Source organism: Delphinapterus leucas, chromosome 5, assembly GCF_059928025.1.
Source record: "Delphinapterus leucas isolate spDelLeu-1000000601 "Yukka" chromosome 5, BTC_Dleu_Yukka2, whole genome shotgun sequence".
NCBI lineage: Eukaryota > Metazoa > Chordata > Mammalia > Artiodactyla > Monodontidae > Delphinapterus > Delphinapterus leucas.
The window spans coordinates 107,322,083-107,338,916 of NC_143133.1; the positions used below are offsets into that span (position 1 = coordinate 107,322,083).

Genomic DNA, 16,834 nt, shown 5'->3' on the forward strand with positions numbered 1-16,834 from the left:
GTTTTTATGTATAATTAACTCTTGATTGAGCAGGATGGTAAGGATGGGTGGAAGGTCAGCAAGAAACTATAATCCCAGTAAAAAGAAGAGTCAACTCTAATTATCAGTGGAAGGGGAAGAAAATGTGTTGAGGAAAAGAGAGATTCACTGTGGATAAATTCATCTTGTGGGAATATGCTCACTCTAAGAGACAGGCTCAGTAATTACGCAGAAGTTAATTGTGGAAGATTGTTGCAATGCCCTCTCTCCAAAGGAACCAAGCCTGTGGGGGGTAAAATAGTCCAGATTTCCAGATCCTTCTGTTTGGCTGAGAACTGTAATCATAACTGCTGATTATTGATCAAATTCTGCCTAAAGACTAAGCATGTTTCAGGGAAGGTCACGTTGTCCCAGATCTTTGCTGTTTCTTAATCAGTTAAATCTACAAAACCTCTGATTAGAGCCTGGCTTTGTTTATCTATATCCAGAATTAACTTTGCCTTAGTTAAAAGAGGCAGTTGAATCAAAGTGCCCAGATAAAATTGAAGTGAGCCTTAGAAAATTGTGGGAGTGGTGTGAGGCAGTGACAGGCTGTAGAGGATAGTGGCTAGGTTTACCAAATGTTTATGGCCATGGGTTATTTTATACCAATCTGATAAATAAAGCTGTTAGAAATCCACTTTTTACAGAAGTTAAATCTGGGATTGGTTTCTAGACTTCTCAAAAGAATTTACCTTTGGTTTCCTTCTTAAGTTTTTATGGCGAATTTTTAAAAAGGCACTTTATAAGCTTCATTTCATTTAAGTTACCTATGTTTAATGTCATATGAATAATTGTTGAAAATTTGGGTGTCTTTTCAGCCTGAAGTACAGACTAAAGGGAAACATAACTTCCTTTCAATATTTTAAAGGCAATCCTAGAGTAGCAGGGTAGGAAGGGAAGCTGTCACTCACTGTGTGTTTACTGTGGTACAGGCTCTAACTACGTTAATCCTTGAAATAATTCGGTGAGGTAGGTATCGCTGTTAATTTTACAGATGAAGAAAATAAGGCACAGAGAGCTTAAGTAACTTCGCCCAAGGTCACACAGCTAGTAAATGGCAGAACCCTTACTGTTTCCCGAAACATTTCAACCCTATAACCTCTTAAGGGTAGTTGTTATCAAAGAAACTGGCCTGATATTGATAGAGCTAGGATTCAATTTGAAAATGGTTTAGTTGTGAGTGGCTGATGAGGAAGTGTTTTCTGCTAGTGTAGAACACCTTTTCTACAGAACATGGTAATGGAAATTATGAGAATTTGATGGTTGAGGTAGCTTGAGAGGTTAGCAGCGTTTCCTTCAGATGTGGAAGAGAAAGGCTCTGGTCTTGGATGACCTGGCATTTCTTTTGTGTGTGTGTGTGTGTGTGTGTGGTACGCGGGCCTCTCACTGTTGTGGCCTCTCCCAATGCGGAGCACAGGCTCCGGATGCGCAGGCCCAGCGGCCATGGCTTACGGGTCCAGCCGCTCCGCGGCATGTGGGATCCTCCTGGACCGGGGCACGAACCCGTGTCGCCTGCATCGGCAGGCAGACTCTCAACCACTGCGCCACCAGGGAAGCCCATGGCATTTCTTTTTGAAAGCAGGAAGAGAGATAGGTTTCAGGCTGAGACAACTTTTTATACTTATTATACTTTTTATACTTATTATGGGAATTTAATAAGTTAGTAATATATAAATAGAAGGCTCTACTAAAAATGGATAGCATGAATCATGGATACGTAGTAGGATCACTCAGAAGAGCTCTAGACTTTTTTTTTTCTGTAGTACCTTGCAGAAATGTGGGAAAGTAAGATTGGAGAATCTTCTTTATCTTAGGTGCTTTACATTTTAAAATTTAAATATCCTAACAACCCTGTTAAAAATTTGGTGATATTCCTATTTTCTGTATCTTGCTGGTATAGATGGTTTAAAGGGAAGATTATAGAATTCTCTGTGGCAAAAAATCACTACAAACTTAGGAAGAATTTATAATGAATGATAAAAGCTAACTGTCATAATTATATAGAATGATTACAAATCATAAAGAAAAAGATTCTAATGAAAATACTCAAAAGGTCAGAACAGTCATTTGTTTCCTGTTTTGTTTCCAGTAAATTGGGAAAATACGTTCAATTTTATTAGTAATCAAAGAAGTGTAAATTTGTTTTTTCTTTCTTCAGGGTAATTTAGCAATATGTATCAACATTTAAAGTGTGTGTTTATTGACTTCTAGGAAGTTACTTCAAGAATATAAAGGAGTGTATATAGATTTATATAAGCATATACAAAACATTGTTTATTGTAAAAAATTGGGAACAACTTAAATGCGCATCCCTGAATTTGGGTTGGTCTGATGTTTCCTCATGATTAGAAACAGGTATTTCTTTGGTAGGAATATTATGGAACAGACAGAGAATCTGATCACAAGGCACACAATTTTGATTTGTCAAAATGCTGATGGTGACCACTTTCGTCACTTGATTAAACTGCCAGGTTTCTATATTGTAAAGTTATTCTTTCGCTTTTTTAATTAATAAGTGTTTTGTGGAGAGGTATTTTGAAATTATTTAAATATCCTGTTCCCCAGACTGTTAATTTATCATATCGGTATGGCCTCATGGCTTCCTATTTTATTGGCTGTGTTACAGTCAGTTACTATCATTATTTCTTTTGATGCTCAAATTGTCTCTATTTTGGTCGGTGGGAGTCCCTTGAAGTTGGCTTCTGTGCCAACGTGACATATCCAAACATTCCTTGGAATTTCCTTGCTTTCTACAAAAGAAAACTAGATGTTTCAAACTCATTTTGCTTTTCTTCCACTGTTATTGAATTAGCTATTTCTGATTTATTTATTTAGTGGAGAATAGTATTTAGAAGCCAATATCTGGACATTAGGTGTTAGGGTATTGCTGCTCCCAGATTTTCTCAGTGGACAGAGCTAGCGACTATATGTATAGGTATGTATGTGAATGAGAGTATATATTTTATATACAGGCATACCTTGGAGATAATTGTGAATTTTGGTTCCAGACCACTGCAATAAAGCGACTATCACCAAATGAGTCACATGAATTTATTTTGTTTCCCAGTGCATGTATAAGTTGTTTACATTATGCTGTAGACTATTAAGTGTGTAAAGCATTATGTCTAAAAATACCATGTGCATACCTTAATTTAAAAATACTTTATTACTAAAAAATGCTAACCATCATCTGAGCCTTCAGTGAGTCATAATATTTTTGCAGTAGTAACATCAAAGATCACTGATCACAGATGGTCATAATAAATATAATAATAATGAAAAAGTTTGAAATATTGTGAGAATCACCAAAATGTGATGCAGAGACATGAAGTGAGCAAATGCTACTGGAAAAATGACACTGATAGACTTGCTTGATGCAGGGTTGCCACAAACCTTCAATTTGTAAAAAACACAATTTGTTAAAAAAATGCAGCTATTGTGCTTTACTTTTTTTTGCGGTACGCGGGCCTCTCACTGTTGTGGCCTCTCCCGTTGCGGAGCACAGGCTCCGGAAGCGCAAGCTCAGTGGCCATGGCTCACGGGCCCAGCCGCTCCGCGGCATGTGGGATCCTCCTGGACCGGAGCATCGGCAGGCAGACTCTCAACCACGGCGCCGCCAGGGAAGCCCTGTCAGATGATTTTGTATGCACTGGGAAACCAAACAATTTGTGTGACTTGCTTTATTGTGATATTCACTTTGTTGTGGTCTGGAACCAAACCCAACATATCTCCGAGGTATACCTGTATTCAGACAGCATATTTATATTAATTATTCAACCGTTTTTCCTTTAGTTTATGTAATCTTGAGGTTTTACCTTGGCAAAATAATGAATTCAAAGAGTTACGCAATTCCTCCTTTAGTCATTTACCAAATTTCAGATTTGATTCTGCTGCTGCGTTCTTGATTTTATCCACTGTGTTTTCTCACAATTAGATTTCAACTTCTGGCTGACTACAATTGCTAAGATGCCTTTGTAAAATGCATTAATTTGAGAGATGTTACCATGTAGAAAAATGTGCATCTTACCACGATGAAATAGGTTGTCTGGAAAAGAATTCTTACTTAGAGATTTATTAAATTCTGGTTCTTTTAAAATAAGCCCATGATTGCCATCTTTCTCTGCCCAACTTCATCTAAAGTCTGTGTCAATATTCTCCAGCCAAAGATCCCAGTAGTAAACCTTTGGTTGAATAAGTCAGTGAGGGAGAATGCACATAGTGAAACTTGGGGCATCTCAGGAATAGTGTTAGAAAAGATTTATTATAGGATTTGAGCTTGCATGTAAGTGCAAAGAACAGAGTCTGAAAGGATATATTCCAAATTGCTGATAGTGGCTGCCTTTGGGTAGGGACTGGGACTAGGAGGGTTTGTGCAAAGCACTGCTGAATTTAAAAATATGGATGTATTTGTGCTTTGTGTAATTAAAAAATAACTAGAAAAAAATGATGATTTGGGGGAGTGGTTAAGGAAGTGGGGCTTTCTTCTGTCAGAAAGCATGGGTAATTCTATGATTAAATATCCTAATAAATCTTACCTATAATCATGGAAGACTTGAATGAGGCTAAAGCTCTAATTTGTAAAGAAACAGCAATCTTTCATATTAAGATTTGGGATGTTTGACCATCTTTGTTATTTGGCTGGAGTTCATGTTTTTGTCTGTTGGGGCATGATTACAGAGTGGTATTGTTTTATGTTGATTCATCATGGTCATGGCATGGCTTTGTCTGATGTTGCTGTTTTATGAAATTGTTTATATTCAGGGAGAGAATAACAAGACCTAGCTGTGGGCTCTAAGCCAGCTCTTAACAACACCAGGGCCTAGTTGACATTACAGGGCCAGCTCCCAGATGTCAAAGAGGCTGCTTTTCTACCTTCTCATCTGTTTCTGCCATCTTTCTTTCTACGTCCTAGGTGAACATTTCTTCTTCTATCTTTCTTTTATCTTTCTGTCCACACCACTTTGTCTCCTTGAGGTGTTTCCAGGCTACCCATGCCTGAAGTTTTAAGAATAGATCAAAAGAATCTGACCTCTGATAGTGCATGCTGATAGGTTCCAGAATCCTTTGAGGCCCTCTTCCCTCCTTGTTTATAAGCTTTGTATCTTTGTTTCATTTGCTTCAATATGTTTGCTGCCTTTCTTGGTCTACCTTTCTATAGAATTGTGATGGGATTTCAGTCTGCTCTAATACTAACTTGGTGCCCTTTTAGGACACTACTTTTAGAAAGAGAAACTTTACGTCTTGGATTGCAGCTGCAAGCAAGTTGTGCACACCTCCTTTGCCTATACTGTCCAGGTTGTTAGGCTATCATCCCAGTTGGATTCCAGTGACTGTTATGGTCCCTGTGTCAGAGAGGGGCATTTGACACTGTGTGTGTGTCCATTCTTTTCTTCCTTCTCCCTATTATTGTCCTTAGAAAGAAAATGGCTCTTCTGTTTCTTCAGGCCCTACTCCTAGCTTAAATTGAATGCTTTTCTATCCCATATATCCTGATTCTTAAATGGGAACTTTATTTTTCCCCTACTTTCTTGAGCTTTTTAGAACTCTTCAAGCCTCAGTAAATTATCCTCCGAATTAGTCTTCTAGACTTTTTCAATACTTCTCATAATGTGTGTTGTTTCTGTACCTATCCATTCTTTGACTCTGTCAGAGTTAATTTCCTGGTAATTATTTTTCTCTTGCCAAGTAAAATTTATAAGCACAGTTATTTGTTGAAAACATAAAGGAGGTAGCTCTTGTATAGGGCAAGGTAGTTTGAACATTTTGTGCTATAAGACGGTGAGTGGGCATTTAACAATACAGATATACAAGAGTAAGGACATCTGGGAGTGTTCATTGGAGAGTAAAATAAGATCACATGGTGAAAATTAATTTTACAAAGTAGTTTGAACAAAGACAGGGACATAAAATTGTAGGAACTAGAGAGGGAAGTATATACCAGATGGGAAGATTGACCTACTAAAATATGGGAGATGGAATGATTAAGGGAATCATTTCTGCAATTAACATAAATTGAGAACCTTGTATTGTGTCAGTTTGTCTAGGTGCTAGAGATCAATGGATGAAAAAGATGAGATCTCTGCTTTCAAAAAGATTAGTATACTAGGAAAAAGGACATTTAAAAAACCAATTGAAATACAATGTGACAAATGCAAACAACAGGTTATTTACTAATTACAGTGAGGACACACATGAGGGAGTTTATGTTCTGCTTGTATCATTTAAGAAAGGTTTCTCAGGTGGTTATTGCATAATGTTTGCTGGACTAGACTCAGAAGCATTCAGGGTATAGCAGAAGTTATTTGGTGGCTGAATAAAGACAGTTTTCATGGTAATGAGGCATACCTATTTAAGCTAAATTTGGAATTAACCGTTTCTGTTTTTTGCTTCAATTTAAAAAGTTTCTAATTGTAAATCTCTGTTGCCACTTGATGTTCAATGGAAGGAATCATGACCCCAATTTAGTGAGTCAGAATTTACTTTTCAATTACGTTTTCAGCTGATGGGTGGAAGCACTGCTTGGTGTGATAATTGAACTGGTAACTGAGATTTATATATTAAATGATTCAAGAAAAACCTTGTTAATTGGTAGATTTTAATATTATCCAAATTAATAGGCATTTAAAAATGCAGTATAGTATGTTTTTTGATAACTTGCTATCAGGATATCTTTTTTGTTTGAATTCTTGTATCTAAAAACAGAAAATCCCCTAAATAGTTATTTTCTTTTATAGGTGGTAGATCATCTAATGCAAAATTACCTGCAGTTCCAACAGTTGGTTCAGTTCCACAAGACCAAGTTTCGAATATGAGGTATTCAAGCTACTAACTTGGATATTTGTGATTTATTCCTTTTGATGACTCTTAAAAATGTCTAGCTACAATTTTTAGAAAAATTTACTTTGTTTCTTTTTTAAAAAACATGCATGACGTTTAGAGGCTTGGGAGTATTTTAGAAGTGCCTTCTTAAAGATTATGAGATGTAAAAGATTCCCGAGAAGTAGCTTTTTCTGATTAATAAATGTGGAATGCATAACAAATATTTAATTTCACAGGTAGTTAGTAGCTTATGGCTTACGTTTCATATGATTGTAGATTGAACATTTGGAATTCATTGTTCATCTTCCCTAGAAATGCTGAAATAAGAAGTTTATATTGATACTGAATTATAGATAGATTTTTACTGTCAGTTATCTTGTTTAATTGGGTATATGCGTTTCAAATTCTAATTTGGAAGGCTGTGAATATATTCCACTACTAGGGCCTTTGTGGCTAGAGTTCTTAATCTGCCTTATTACAATTGGGAAATGCATAACACTTTAAAAATAAACGTACTTGGGTGCTACAAGTGTAGGCCTGTAGTTGTGATATCATCCAGGGATAAGAGGATCCATGAGATAAGTAGAGAGAAATAGTTTTATGGATAGTACCTGGGAAGAGATGGTTATGGAGCACAGAAATTTCCAGCAGCTTACCAGTTGATAGTTTCAGTAGCATCTCTTGTTGGTTGTATGAATAGAAAGTACACTTTGTAGGAATAGTAAATAAGTAGTGGCTGTTTATATATATGTTTGGTTCATAAGTTAGAAACTGAATTTCCTGAAATGCAGAGGGCTTGTTTTTTTTTAAAAACTCATTAAATATATATATATATGTATACAGCTGGATATGGATCCAACCAACCACAGATTGAAAATATTAAAACAAAATTTCCAAAAAGTTATGCAAAGCAAAAATTTGTCTCACACTGGCAACTATTTTTTTTGATGTTTCTTTTTTTTGTAGTTTTCTTTTTTTTAATTTAAAAAAAATTTATCGAAGTATAGTTGACTTACAATGTTGTGTTAATTTCTGCTGTACAGCAAAGTGACCCAGCCATACGTATATATATATATATATATATATTCTTTTCCATTACAGTTTGTAGGACCTTGTCGTCCATCCATTCCACACATGATAGTTTGACATTGGCAACTATTTATATAGCATTTACATTGTATTTACATTGTATTAGATATTATAGGTAATTTAGATATGATTTAAAATATAGGTTATATGCAAATACTATGCCCTTTTATATAAGGGACCTGAGCATCCACAGATTTTGCTATCTGTAGGGAGTCTTGGAACCATTCCACTGAAAACCGAGGGACAACTGTGTGTGTGTATATACGTATGGGTTTATGTGTGTATACATATATATAAGAATATATGTACATATAGTCACAAAGAGATACATTGAGTAAATTGATATCATTATAAATGTGCCAGTATACTATTTGCAAGTGAGAAGTTGTTCAGATTGCATTAGAAAGAAATTGTTTATAGAGATAGATGTTAGTGAAAAAGAATGTAGACTGATTCTTTCAGTTTATAAACATTATTGAGTTTGTAATATATGCTGCAGCTGAGAACTTAGAAGTGAAGGCATAGTTCTTGATCTGAAGGTGCTCATGGTTTAATGGTCAATAGAAAATTTGTTAAAAGATTGATAGTTTGTTTAGGTTGTAATGGGACTAAAATCAAGTGCTCTCTACTGGCCAGTTAAGCCTTCCAGTAAGAGCTGATGTGTGGAGTGGTTGTTAACCAGGTTGTTTGTGAGGGCTAGGGGTGGCAATATACAACAGAATAAAAAAGGATATTCCAGGCAGAAGGAATGGTGTGCGTAGCAATAGTGAATCTTCAGGTAATTTTAAATTTTTCACATAATTTTACAGTTCTATGAAAACTCATTTTAAAAACTAGAAAACTGATAAATACTGATGAATAGTACAGGTAACTTAACATCTTTCTATTAGTATTACAGAGAGGCTCGAACATGCTTTGGAGAAGGCAGCTCCTCTTCTACGAGAGATATTTGTAGACTTTGCACCTTTTCTTTCTCGGACACTTTTGGGTAGCCATGGACAAGAACTGCTTATAGAAGGAACAAGTAAGTGATTCTTCTTTCTTCATATATACATTTAAACTACAGGGTTGAAAACTGAAATGAATAATAAGAGATGCATGGAGTTTTATTGTTTGTTTTCAACCTTTGACAAGGCTTCTCAAAGAGTCTGTACATATCTTTTAAAGAATATGGCATGACTGCTATTCTAATCTGTTCAAGGTTTTTTATCAGTGATTTGCATGAGATTTGTGTGCATTAGATTTATTACTGTGTGTTTTGGGGAACAATAAAAAAAGAAAAAAGTATTGAATGAAAGAACTAAGAAATGTTTTAATACATTAAAATTAACTATGAGAATTGAGAATTGGAGAGACTGGTGTTATAGTAGTAAGTGGGGTATTTACCTGAGATTTTACTTGAATTTAAGATCTATATAAACAATAGTGTATTGCTACATATTAGGAAAATGAGGAATGCATTATTTGTCTCTGTTAGTGGAATTCCATTTTACAAATAAGTAGGAAAAACAGTAGTATTTTACTCTGTCTTGCTTATATCATACATAGATTACTGGATCTTTTCTAGGTAGGGTACTTTGAGATTGTGTCAAACTAGATAACATGCATAATAAGTAAGTTGCTGCATGGATTGGAAACCATGCTATTTATGGAATGGATGGAGGGGTATTGGGACTTTTTTTTTACATGAAGCACTTGTCAAATAGTTAAGTGTCTTCTAATATTAAAGAGGTTAACTCAATCAAGTGAAAGTAGACCTTGAGTTTCCTCAGACAGCAGGAATCAGTTCAATAGAGATCAGCTTTTCAAATGATTAGCTCTATTTAAGAGCTTAACAGACTGACTTCAAAATACAAATCTTCATTCCCATAGCTAGAATTTTTTTAAGGAGAAGCTAGAGGATTTTCATCAATGATAATGTCAAACTGATTTTTTTCATTCAAAAGTGTTTGGACTAGATGTTTGCTAAGTCTGGCTTGTCTGTATCCATGTTAGATGGTTTAAGGATGAGACACATATTCTCCTAAAGCTGAAAAATCATGGGAAAGCATAATTATCTGTATGCAAGTATCTTTAAATATCAACTTACAGCTTTAGTTATCATGACTTTTTGTTGGTTATCAGTCACTAGATGATCTCCTAAGGAATTTCTTAAAACTTGTGAAAAAAACCCCTCTTTTTTTTTTTTTTTTTTTTTTGCGGTACGCGGGCCTCTCACTGCTGTGGCCTCTCCCGTTGCGGAGCACAGGCTCCGGACGCGCAGACTCAGCGGCCATGGCTCACGGGCCCAGCCACTCTGTGGCATGTGGGATCTTCCGGGACCGGGGCATGAGCCCGTGTCCCCTGCATCGGCAGGCGGACTTTCAACCACTGCGCCACCAGGGAAGCCCAAAGCCCCTCTTTTTATAGAAATAAGGATATAATGGTAATCAAAGTTATAAATAGGTTAATGTTCAAGTTATAAATAGGTTAATGTTACTTATCTGTATCTGAGTGTTAACTATGGGATATCAGCACTTTATTTGACCCTTAAAATATGTATCTATAAGAGTAATAATCATTAGCTAAAATAATAATTTCATTATCATCCCTGCTATAAATTTATATGGAGTTGGTGATGATTGATATCATTTCCGTATAGTCAAAGAATAGCACTGAATTTATTTGAAAAAAAGTTCAGATTTTAGAAATACTGAACTAAGTTTGCAGTGGAAATTTATTTCATCTGCTGAAGGAAATAATTGTTTAGCCAAGGACTATTTGACCTAATGAAGTAATAAAATTTGAAAGGAAGTGAATTGATACATTGAAGGACTTCACCCTAATTTATGTTTCACATATCAAACATTTATTCTTTTAAAGTGGTGTGACAACTTATTAACTATATTTCATTTTGTAACAGCAAATTGAATGTATTAATTTTAGCCTTTCAGTGTGGCAAGACATTTTGGCTACTTAGTTGATCTTTGAATTTTATAATAGACCCAGAAAAATAGTATCACCTTAGATACTCAGAAGTATTAAACTTGCCAATTCTAGATCCTGGAACAAAATTTAATTTAGAATCAATTTCTTATTGGTAAATTCTGATAAAATGATAAAAAAGAGGATGATGCACTATTGCTCGTCTATAAACTTGAGCAGTGACTACTCATTGGTCTGTATTCATAAAAATAGCAAACAAATCTAAGAGTTTTATATAGCTTATGTATTTTAAGTTGTGAGGAATACTTTGGGTGGTGGTTTTATGCATTGTAAAACAGGAAAGTTTTGAAGGGAGGTCATCCCAGCATAGTTCTGTTCAAAAAGCATTGGACTAAAAGGCAGGATACCTCAGCCCTTGTCAGTCACTAGCTGTGTGACCAGGTACTTGAAAATTTATTACTTTTAAATTTTAAAAGTGATTTTTATTAATAATTTTAAATGAACATTTAAAATATTTACAAAGTAGGAATTTTAATATCCATGAACTTATTTTTGGCAACTACCCAGACCATCTTTGTTTTGCCATAATTGTTATATCCACCTCCCTTTGTTTTGATTTAGTGTTTCAATTAATCCCAGACATCACGTTGTTTCACCCCTAAATAATTCATAATTCATATAAAAATATATTTTCTTACATAATCATAATTGCTGCTATTATACCTAATAATATTAATAATAATTCTGTAATACTCAGCCCATATTCATCTTTATTTAAAAGATTTTTTTATATTGATTTTCTTCCAATTAAGATCCAAAGTCAATTTTACTGAATTTGATATGTCCCTTAAGTCCATGTTAATGTCAAATAGTTTCCCCCTATTCTTCCTCTGTTTTCATGTTATTGACTCACTGAAGAAATGTGGTTGGTGGTTCTGTAGAATGTTATACATTTTGGCACTCTGTGGCTATTCTTGGTGATGTTATTTAACAGTTTGTCTATTTTGTGTATTTTCTGATGGCTTGAAGTTTAAAACTTTAATTAGATGTAATACTTCATGTTACATCATGCCTAAAGTCACATATTTTCTGATTGGCTCAATTTTAGTGATTTTAACCCCCTTTTTCAAGTAGTTATAACCCGTTGTAAGAATTGATGTTTTATTCCTTTTATTTTTTAAAAGAAGTCTTCCAAAAAGAAAGAGACGATCACATTTTTTAAAAGTTTGTTTTATCTGACAATTACCTTAAGTGATTTCATTGGACACTTCTTATAAATCTAAGGTTCATTATGAGGTCTTTGTGATCTTAATTTTCCTATATCTTAAAACATTTTGCTAATTATCATTACTCATCAGTTATTTCTAGCTATACTAAGGACTAAAATAAGAAGAAAACAAGAATACTGGAATTGCCCCTATAATCCTAGGAAAGCAAATCATCACTCTTGGATCACCCTCAGTCTTCTTACTGCGTTGGCCAAAGTGTTGCATTGTATTTTAAGAAGATATAAATTTGTTTTCTCAGGGGCATCAAAAACTGGTATTTGGGGAGGGCAAAAATATCTTAGACATTACAGTGGTTTTTGACCTTCTGATGGACAACAGTACGTCTGTATAGTTTATCTTTAGCATTAAAATTTCATGGGGGCACAGTTAAGAAAAAATGGTCTGAAATGTTCCTTAGGCTCCTCAAAAAAGGTTGAGAAATATTGGTATAAAAGAAGTCTGTGGATACCGTCTTTGTGGTCTTATTTTTAGCTTTCACTGAATATAGTTAAGAATTCAGAATTTTTTATTTTCTGCCCATAATAGTGAGGTGAAAAAAATTGACAGGAGAAGACATTTTATAATTACTAGACCAACTGTGGGTGAATTTGAAGAGACAGGGAGTAGTACTCATAATTTTTATCAAATCAGGACTTCATTAATGCACAGCATATTTCTGTGGACAAAAAAGGAAATTGGTTTTCTCAGCATCGTGTCATTCAATAGGAGGAACGACTTCATTCTACAAAATTTGTACAATGTTTTGTGACAAGAACCTGGGACATCTCATTTTGCTAAGAAGGCGTGTGACAGTGTTCATCCATCGTTCATGGACTGTGCACCACAATTTACTTGGTGCAGTTCTAAGTGAATAGATACTAAAGCAGGTATATGCCGAAGACAATTGGAAGGAAAATTTCCTATAGAAATGAAAAAATTCAGTTGGTTAATCATTCTAAATGGTGTTTATAATCTAAAGAAGAAAATATTTTGGAATTTGAGAGAAAAGAAAATGGCTGTTCTCTCTACAACAAAATTTTGAATAATCCAACTTTTCCAAAGTATTGCATTTGATGATGTTAGTTCAAGAAGAAGGACCAGAATTAATGATAAAGTTGCAGCTATTAGAATTTTATTTGAAATTTAGAAGCAGTATTTTTAAGAGGAATATCATGTTTATAGATTCATGAGGAGCAGTTAATTATATCCAAATTATAGACAAATACTTTCAAAACCTGGAAAACAGGGAAAAATTTTTGAGTTTATTATGCTTAAATTCTTACTGAAACTTATAATAATGTTTACACCATCGCTTTATCTTTTTGTAAATTATTTAAGGTGACTTAAGATAAATAAAACAACAAACAGGGTTCTTATGTTCCAGACAGTAAATGGTCATGACCATTTTTCATGGTACACTTGAGAATTTAGGTATCTCAGTGCATTCGGATGTTGATAGCTTAATATCTGGTAAGCCATTTAGTACTTCTGAGTTTAATAGTATGGAAAAACAGTGGTAATAGAGGTGGAATAAATAGTCTCTGGTGGAGAAATTGAAGTGGTCTTTGGTTGTGAAACACCAGAAGAGTATAAATCTCTTGGCTTTGGCATTTTCAGTTTGTCTTTTTTGAGGAGACTAAAATTCCATATTGTTGAAAAAATCAATCAAAGGTAAAACCAAGAAAACTGAACCCAAGGGTCAGATTATGAGGCTAGTCAGATCCCTGAGCCTACAGTACCTTGTTCACTTTCTGCTAAGTGGGACAATAATAGGATTTGTGTGTGTAAAATGAAAATTGATGCTTCTGCAACAACTTACAACTTCACTCCAAGTGTTGTTTTAAGGCCTTCCTTTGGGTAATCCTTAGAGTCTGAATGTAGATCTGAAGACAGATTTACTGATTTATAAGTCATTTCTTGCTTTTTTGTCCATGCAACCAGTGTCACAAAACAATTTAGGTCACAGAGAGATGTGATTAAGTTGTGTAATCTGATATCAAGTCCCTTATTGGGATTATTTCCTGTTTATTTATTCCCAAGGTTATATATTTTTGTTTGCAGTATTGATGCCCTTTAGGTAGGAAGCTTAGTATCAGAGGTCTAATATAAGCTCTTTTTTTGTCTTCTGAAGCCCTTTCTCATTTAAGATCCTCCATCGCCCCCTACCCATGCTTTACAGATCTATAAAATCTCACTCTAAAAAACACATGAATCATTCTAATCAAACTATGAAATGTTATTTGACATCTTACTGTCCTTGAACACTCAACCCACTGATCAGTGGTTGTATCAACCTTCCTGTGGTTTTCTAATCTTTATTATTGAGAAATAAGACTGAAATAAGTAATTTTTGAAAGTACGAGTATTGAACTATCCTACAATATGCTGTAGAGAGACAAAGGAACATCTAGAAATCTTTCTAACTTTGAATGGCCCAAGGCCCTTTTAATCATTATTGTTCATTATCTGAGTGGATATAAAAGGCTGAGCCAGATCAGGGCCTAAATGCTTTGCCAGAAAAGGAAAGGTGGTAGGAATTCTGGTTCCTCTAGAATCGAGCAGTAAGGAATAATATCCTAGTTGTAGAAAAGACCTGAATTTACTTGCTGCAAGTAGTGGCTTTTGAAGTTGAAATATATGGAACTTCCTGTAGTTGGGTAACATTTTATGAAAAGTGACAGGTTTTCAGACCAACAAAGCTACACCACCAATAAGAGATGGAGTATTGCTGTGCCCTTCCTTTCGGCCTTGGCATTAGCCTGAGGAGGTATGGTCATCTTAGCTCTATAGAAACAACAGTTTAGTCTAGTTAATGGCCTGTTTGCTTAATGCAACATGTAGATGTTCTGTAGCTAATTTTCATGCCAGTGCTGACACTGTTACCATCATTTCTATGTTACACATTTTTTCAGACATGGAGAAAAATGTTTTTGACTTTTCTAGAAAGTGAAGGGGGTGAACAACCTGTTTAACTTGAATACTATTTGTAAGGCTACAGAATGCCAACATGTGGCGTCAGCAGGTATGAGGCATCATGAGTAAAAGAGGGAAAAAGAAAGAACTACAGAGCAAGAAGATTAAAGAAAGGGAATAGGATGGGATAGGATGCCCACAAGAACTTTAATGTGGAGAAAGAAATAAGGTAATTCTGTGGGGGGTGTGAGGACCATGAGGAATTATTTTAGTTGTTATACTCAGTTTACTTTGAACTTAAACTTACGTTTGCTTAGAAAAATATAATAATAAAAAATTTTAATTTTTCTACTTATTACTAGTGTAATTTAGTAATTTAGTGCTTTTAATTATTGGCATTGCTTTTTTAAGATACTGGTTATAAAATTTCTTTGAATGTTCTTTAAAGTAGTTACTTTATATCTTACTGTTAATCAAAACTAAAGAATTCTTTAGATAGTTATTAACTATATAAAACTTCCTTCCTGAAATATTTTTGGTGAACCCAAATGAAACATAAAAGAGAAATTATAAATGCATTTATTTATAAAAAATCAAGAATATATAACAGACAACGGCTTGCACTTCTGTTAAGGTTTAGAGTGAGGTCACAGGTCAAGGTACTAATAAGAGTGTTTGGGATGTCTGCTGCCATGAAACAAAATGGAAACTTGATTGATAGCTAGAGGGTTGAAGGGAGAGAGTGTGGTGGAGAAAGCAAAGGTCAGGGAGCCATTTCCCTTCTCTGCATGTATAACAATCAACTCTCTCCAAAACAAAATTTAGGTGATATTGGTCAATATGGCATATGTTGTGCACATTTCTATGAGTATTGTGAAATGTCAGTATATATGAAGTTATAATAAATGTTTTAGTAATTTGAAAGCTGAAATGAAATTGGCTACAAAAAATTGTGGTTTTGATGCCAAGTTTAAAGTAATTACAGAATGTTTTGTTTACACATATGATCAAATATGTATAGGTGTGGTTCTTAGCAAGAAGTTAAATTTTATTTTAAAACCAATTTGGACAAAGTTGTATAAGAAATAAATCCCTTGTTTTTTACTTTGTAATTTAAAAAAAATTCTCTTTGATATAGGTCTGGTTTGCATGAAGTCTAGTAGTTCAGTTGTGGAATTGGTTATGCTACTGTGTTCTCAGGTGAGTGACAAGAATAAATGTTGAATTAAAAGTAAATTCTCAAGTGAATTCATTTTGCAAGAAAGTTAAAATTGATTAGAAATTTTGGCTACAATAGTTTTGTGCTTGCAGTTTTAAAATAATTTATTTGTATTGCAAAAGGGTTACTTCTTGTGTTTGGTGCTAACAGTTTATTTCAAAGTGAGTGCTGAGAGAAATAGGATAGATGAATGAGAAATAGAGGTTTTTCGAGCCACATTTAAAAATGTCCAGGTCAAATGGCCTTGAGATGACTAAATTTCTTTGCCTTGCATATTAAGGTTACAGAAACAGATTTATTTCTATACCTCGCGGAGTGCCACTCTGACTCCCATGGGAATAATGGGTTTACTTCCCTTTTGTGCAGAGGTTATAAAATGAGTGATAAATAATTTTGAATTCTTGTCATTGCTAATTATTTTTGACATATCTAGTAGATTTGGGAAAACATCAACAAAAATATGGCAGCCATCATAATAAGATGTAGTGAATAAATTCCTAAAAGCGAGATTACTTTCATTGTTCAGGAACCTTATACCTCATGTGGTAAACTTTAATGATTTTTTTTTAAACTTATGTAA

At 34.4% G+C, this 16,834-nt stretch overlaps 1 protein-coding gene across 4 annotated transcripts in view; it reads left to right on the plus strand.

Moving 5' to 3' along the window:
* LRBA (LPS responsive beige-like anchor protein) overlaps nucleotides 1–16,834 on the plus strand; it is a 748,688-nt gene that overhangs the window by 201,324 nt on the left and 530,530 nt on the right. For all 4 annotated transcript variants that reach the window (XM_022599722.3, XM_022599721.3, XM_022599723.3 and 1 more), the window contains 3 exons: nucleotides 6,756–6,834; nucleotides 8,820–8,953; nucleotides 16,174–16,235. In XM_022599722.3, the coding sequence (XP_022455430.1) occupies nucleotides 6,756–6,834; nucleotides 8,820–8,953; nucleotides 16,174–16,235 (275 nt within the window). The remainder of the gene's footprint in view (nucleotides 1–6,755; nucleotides 6,835–8,819; nucleotides 8,954–16,173; nucleotides 16,236–16,834) is intronic.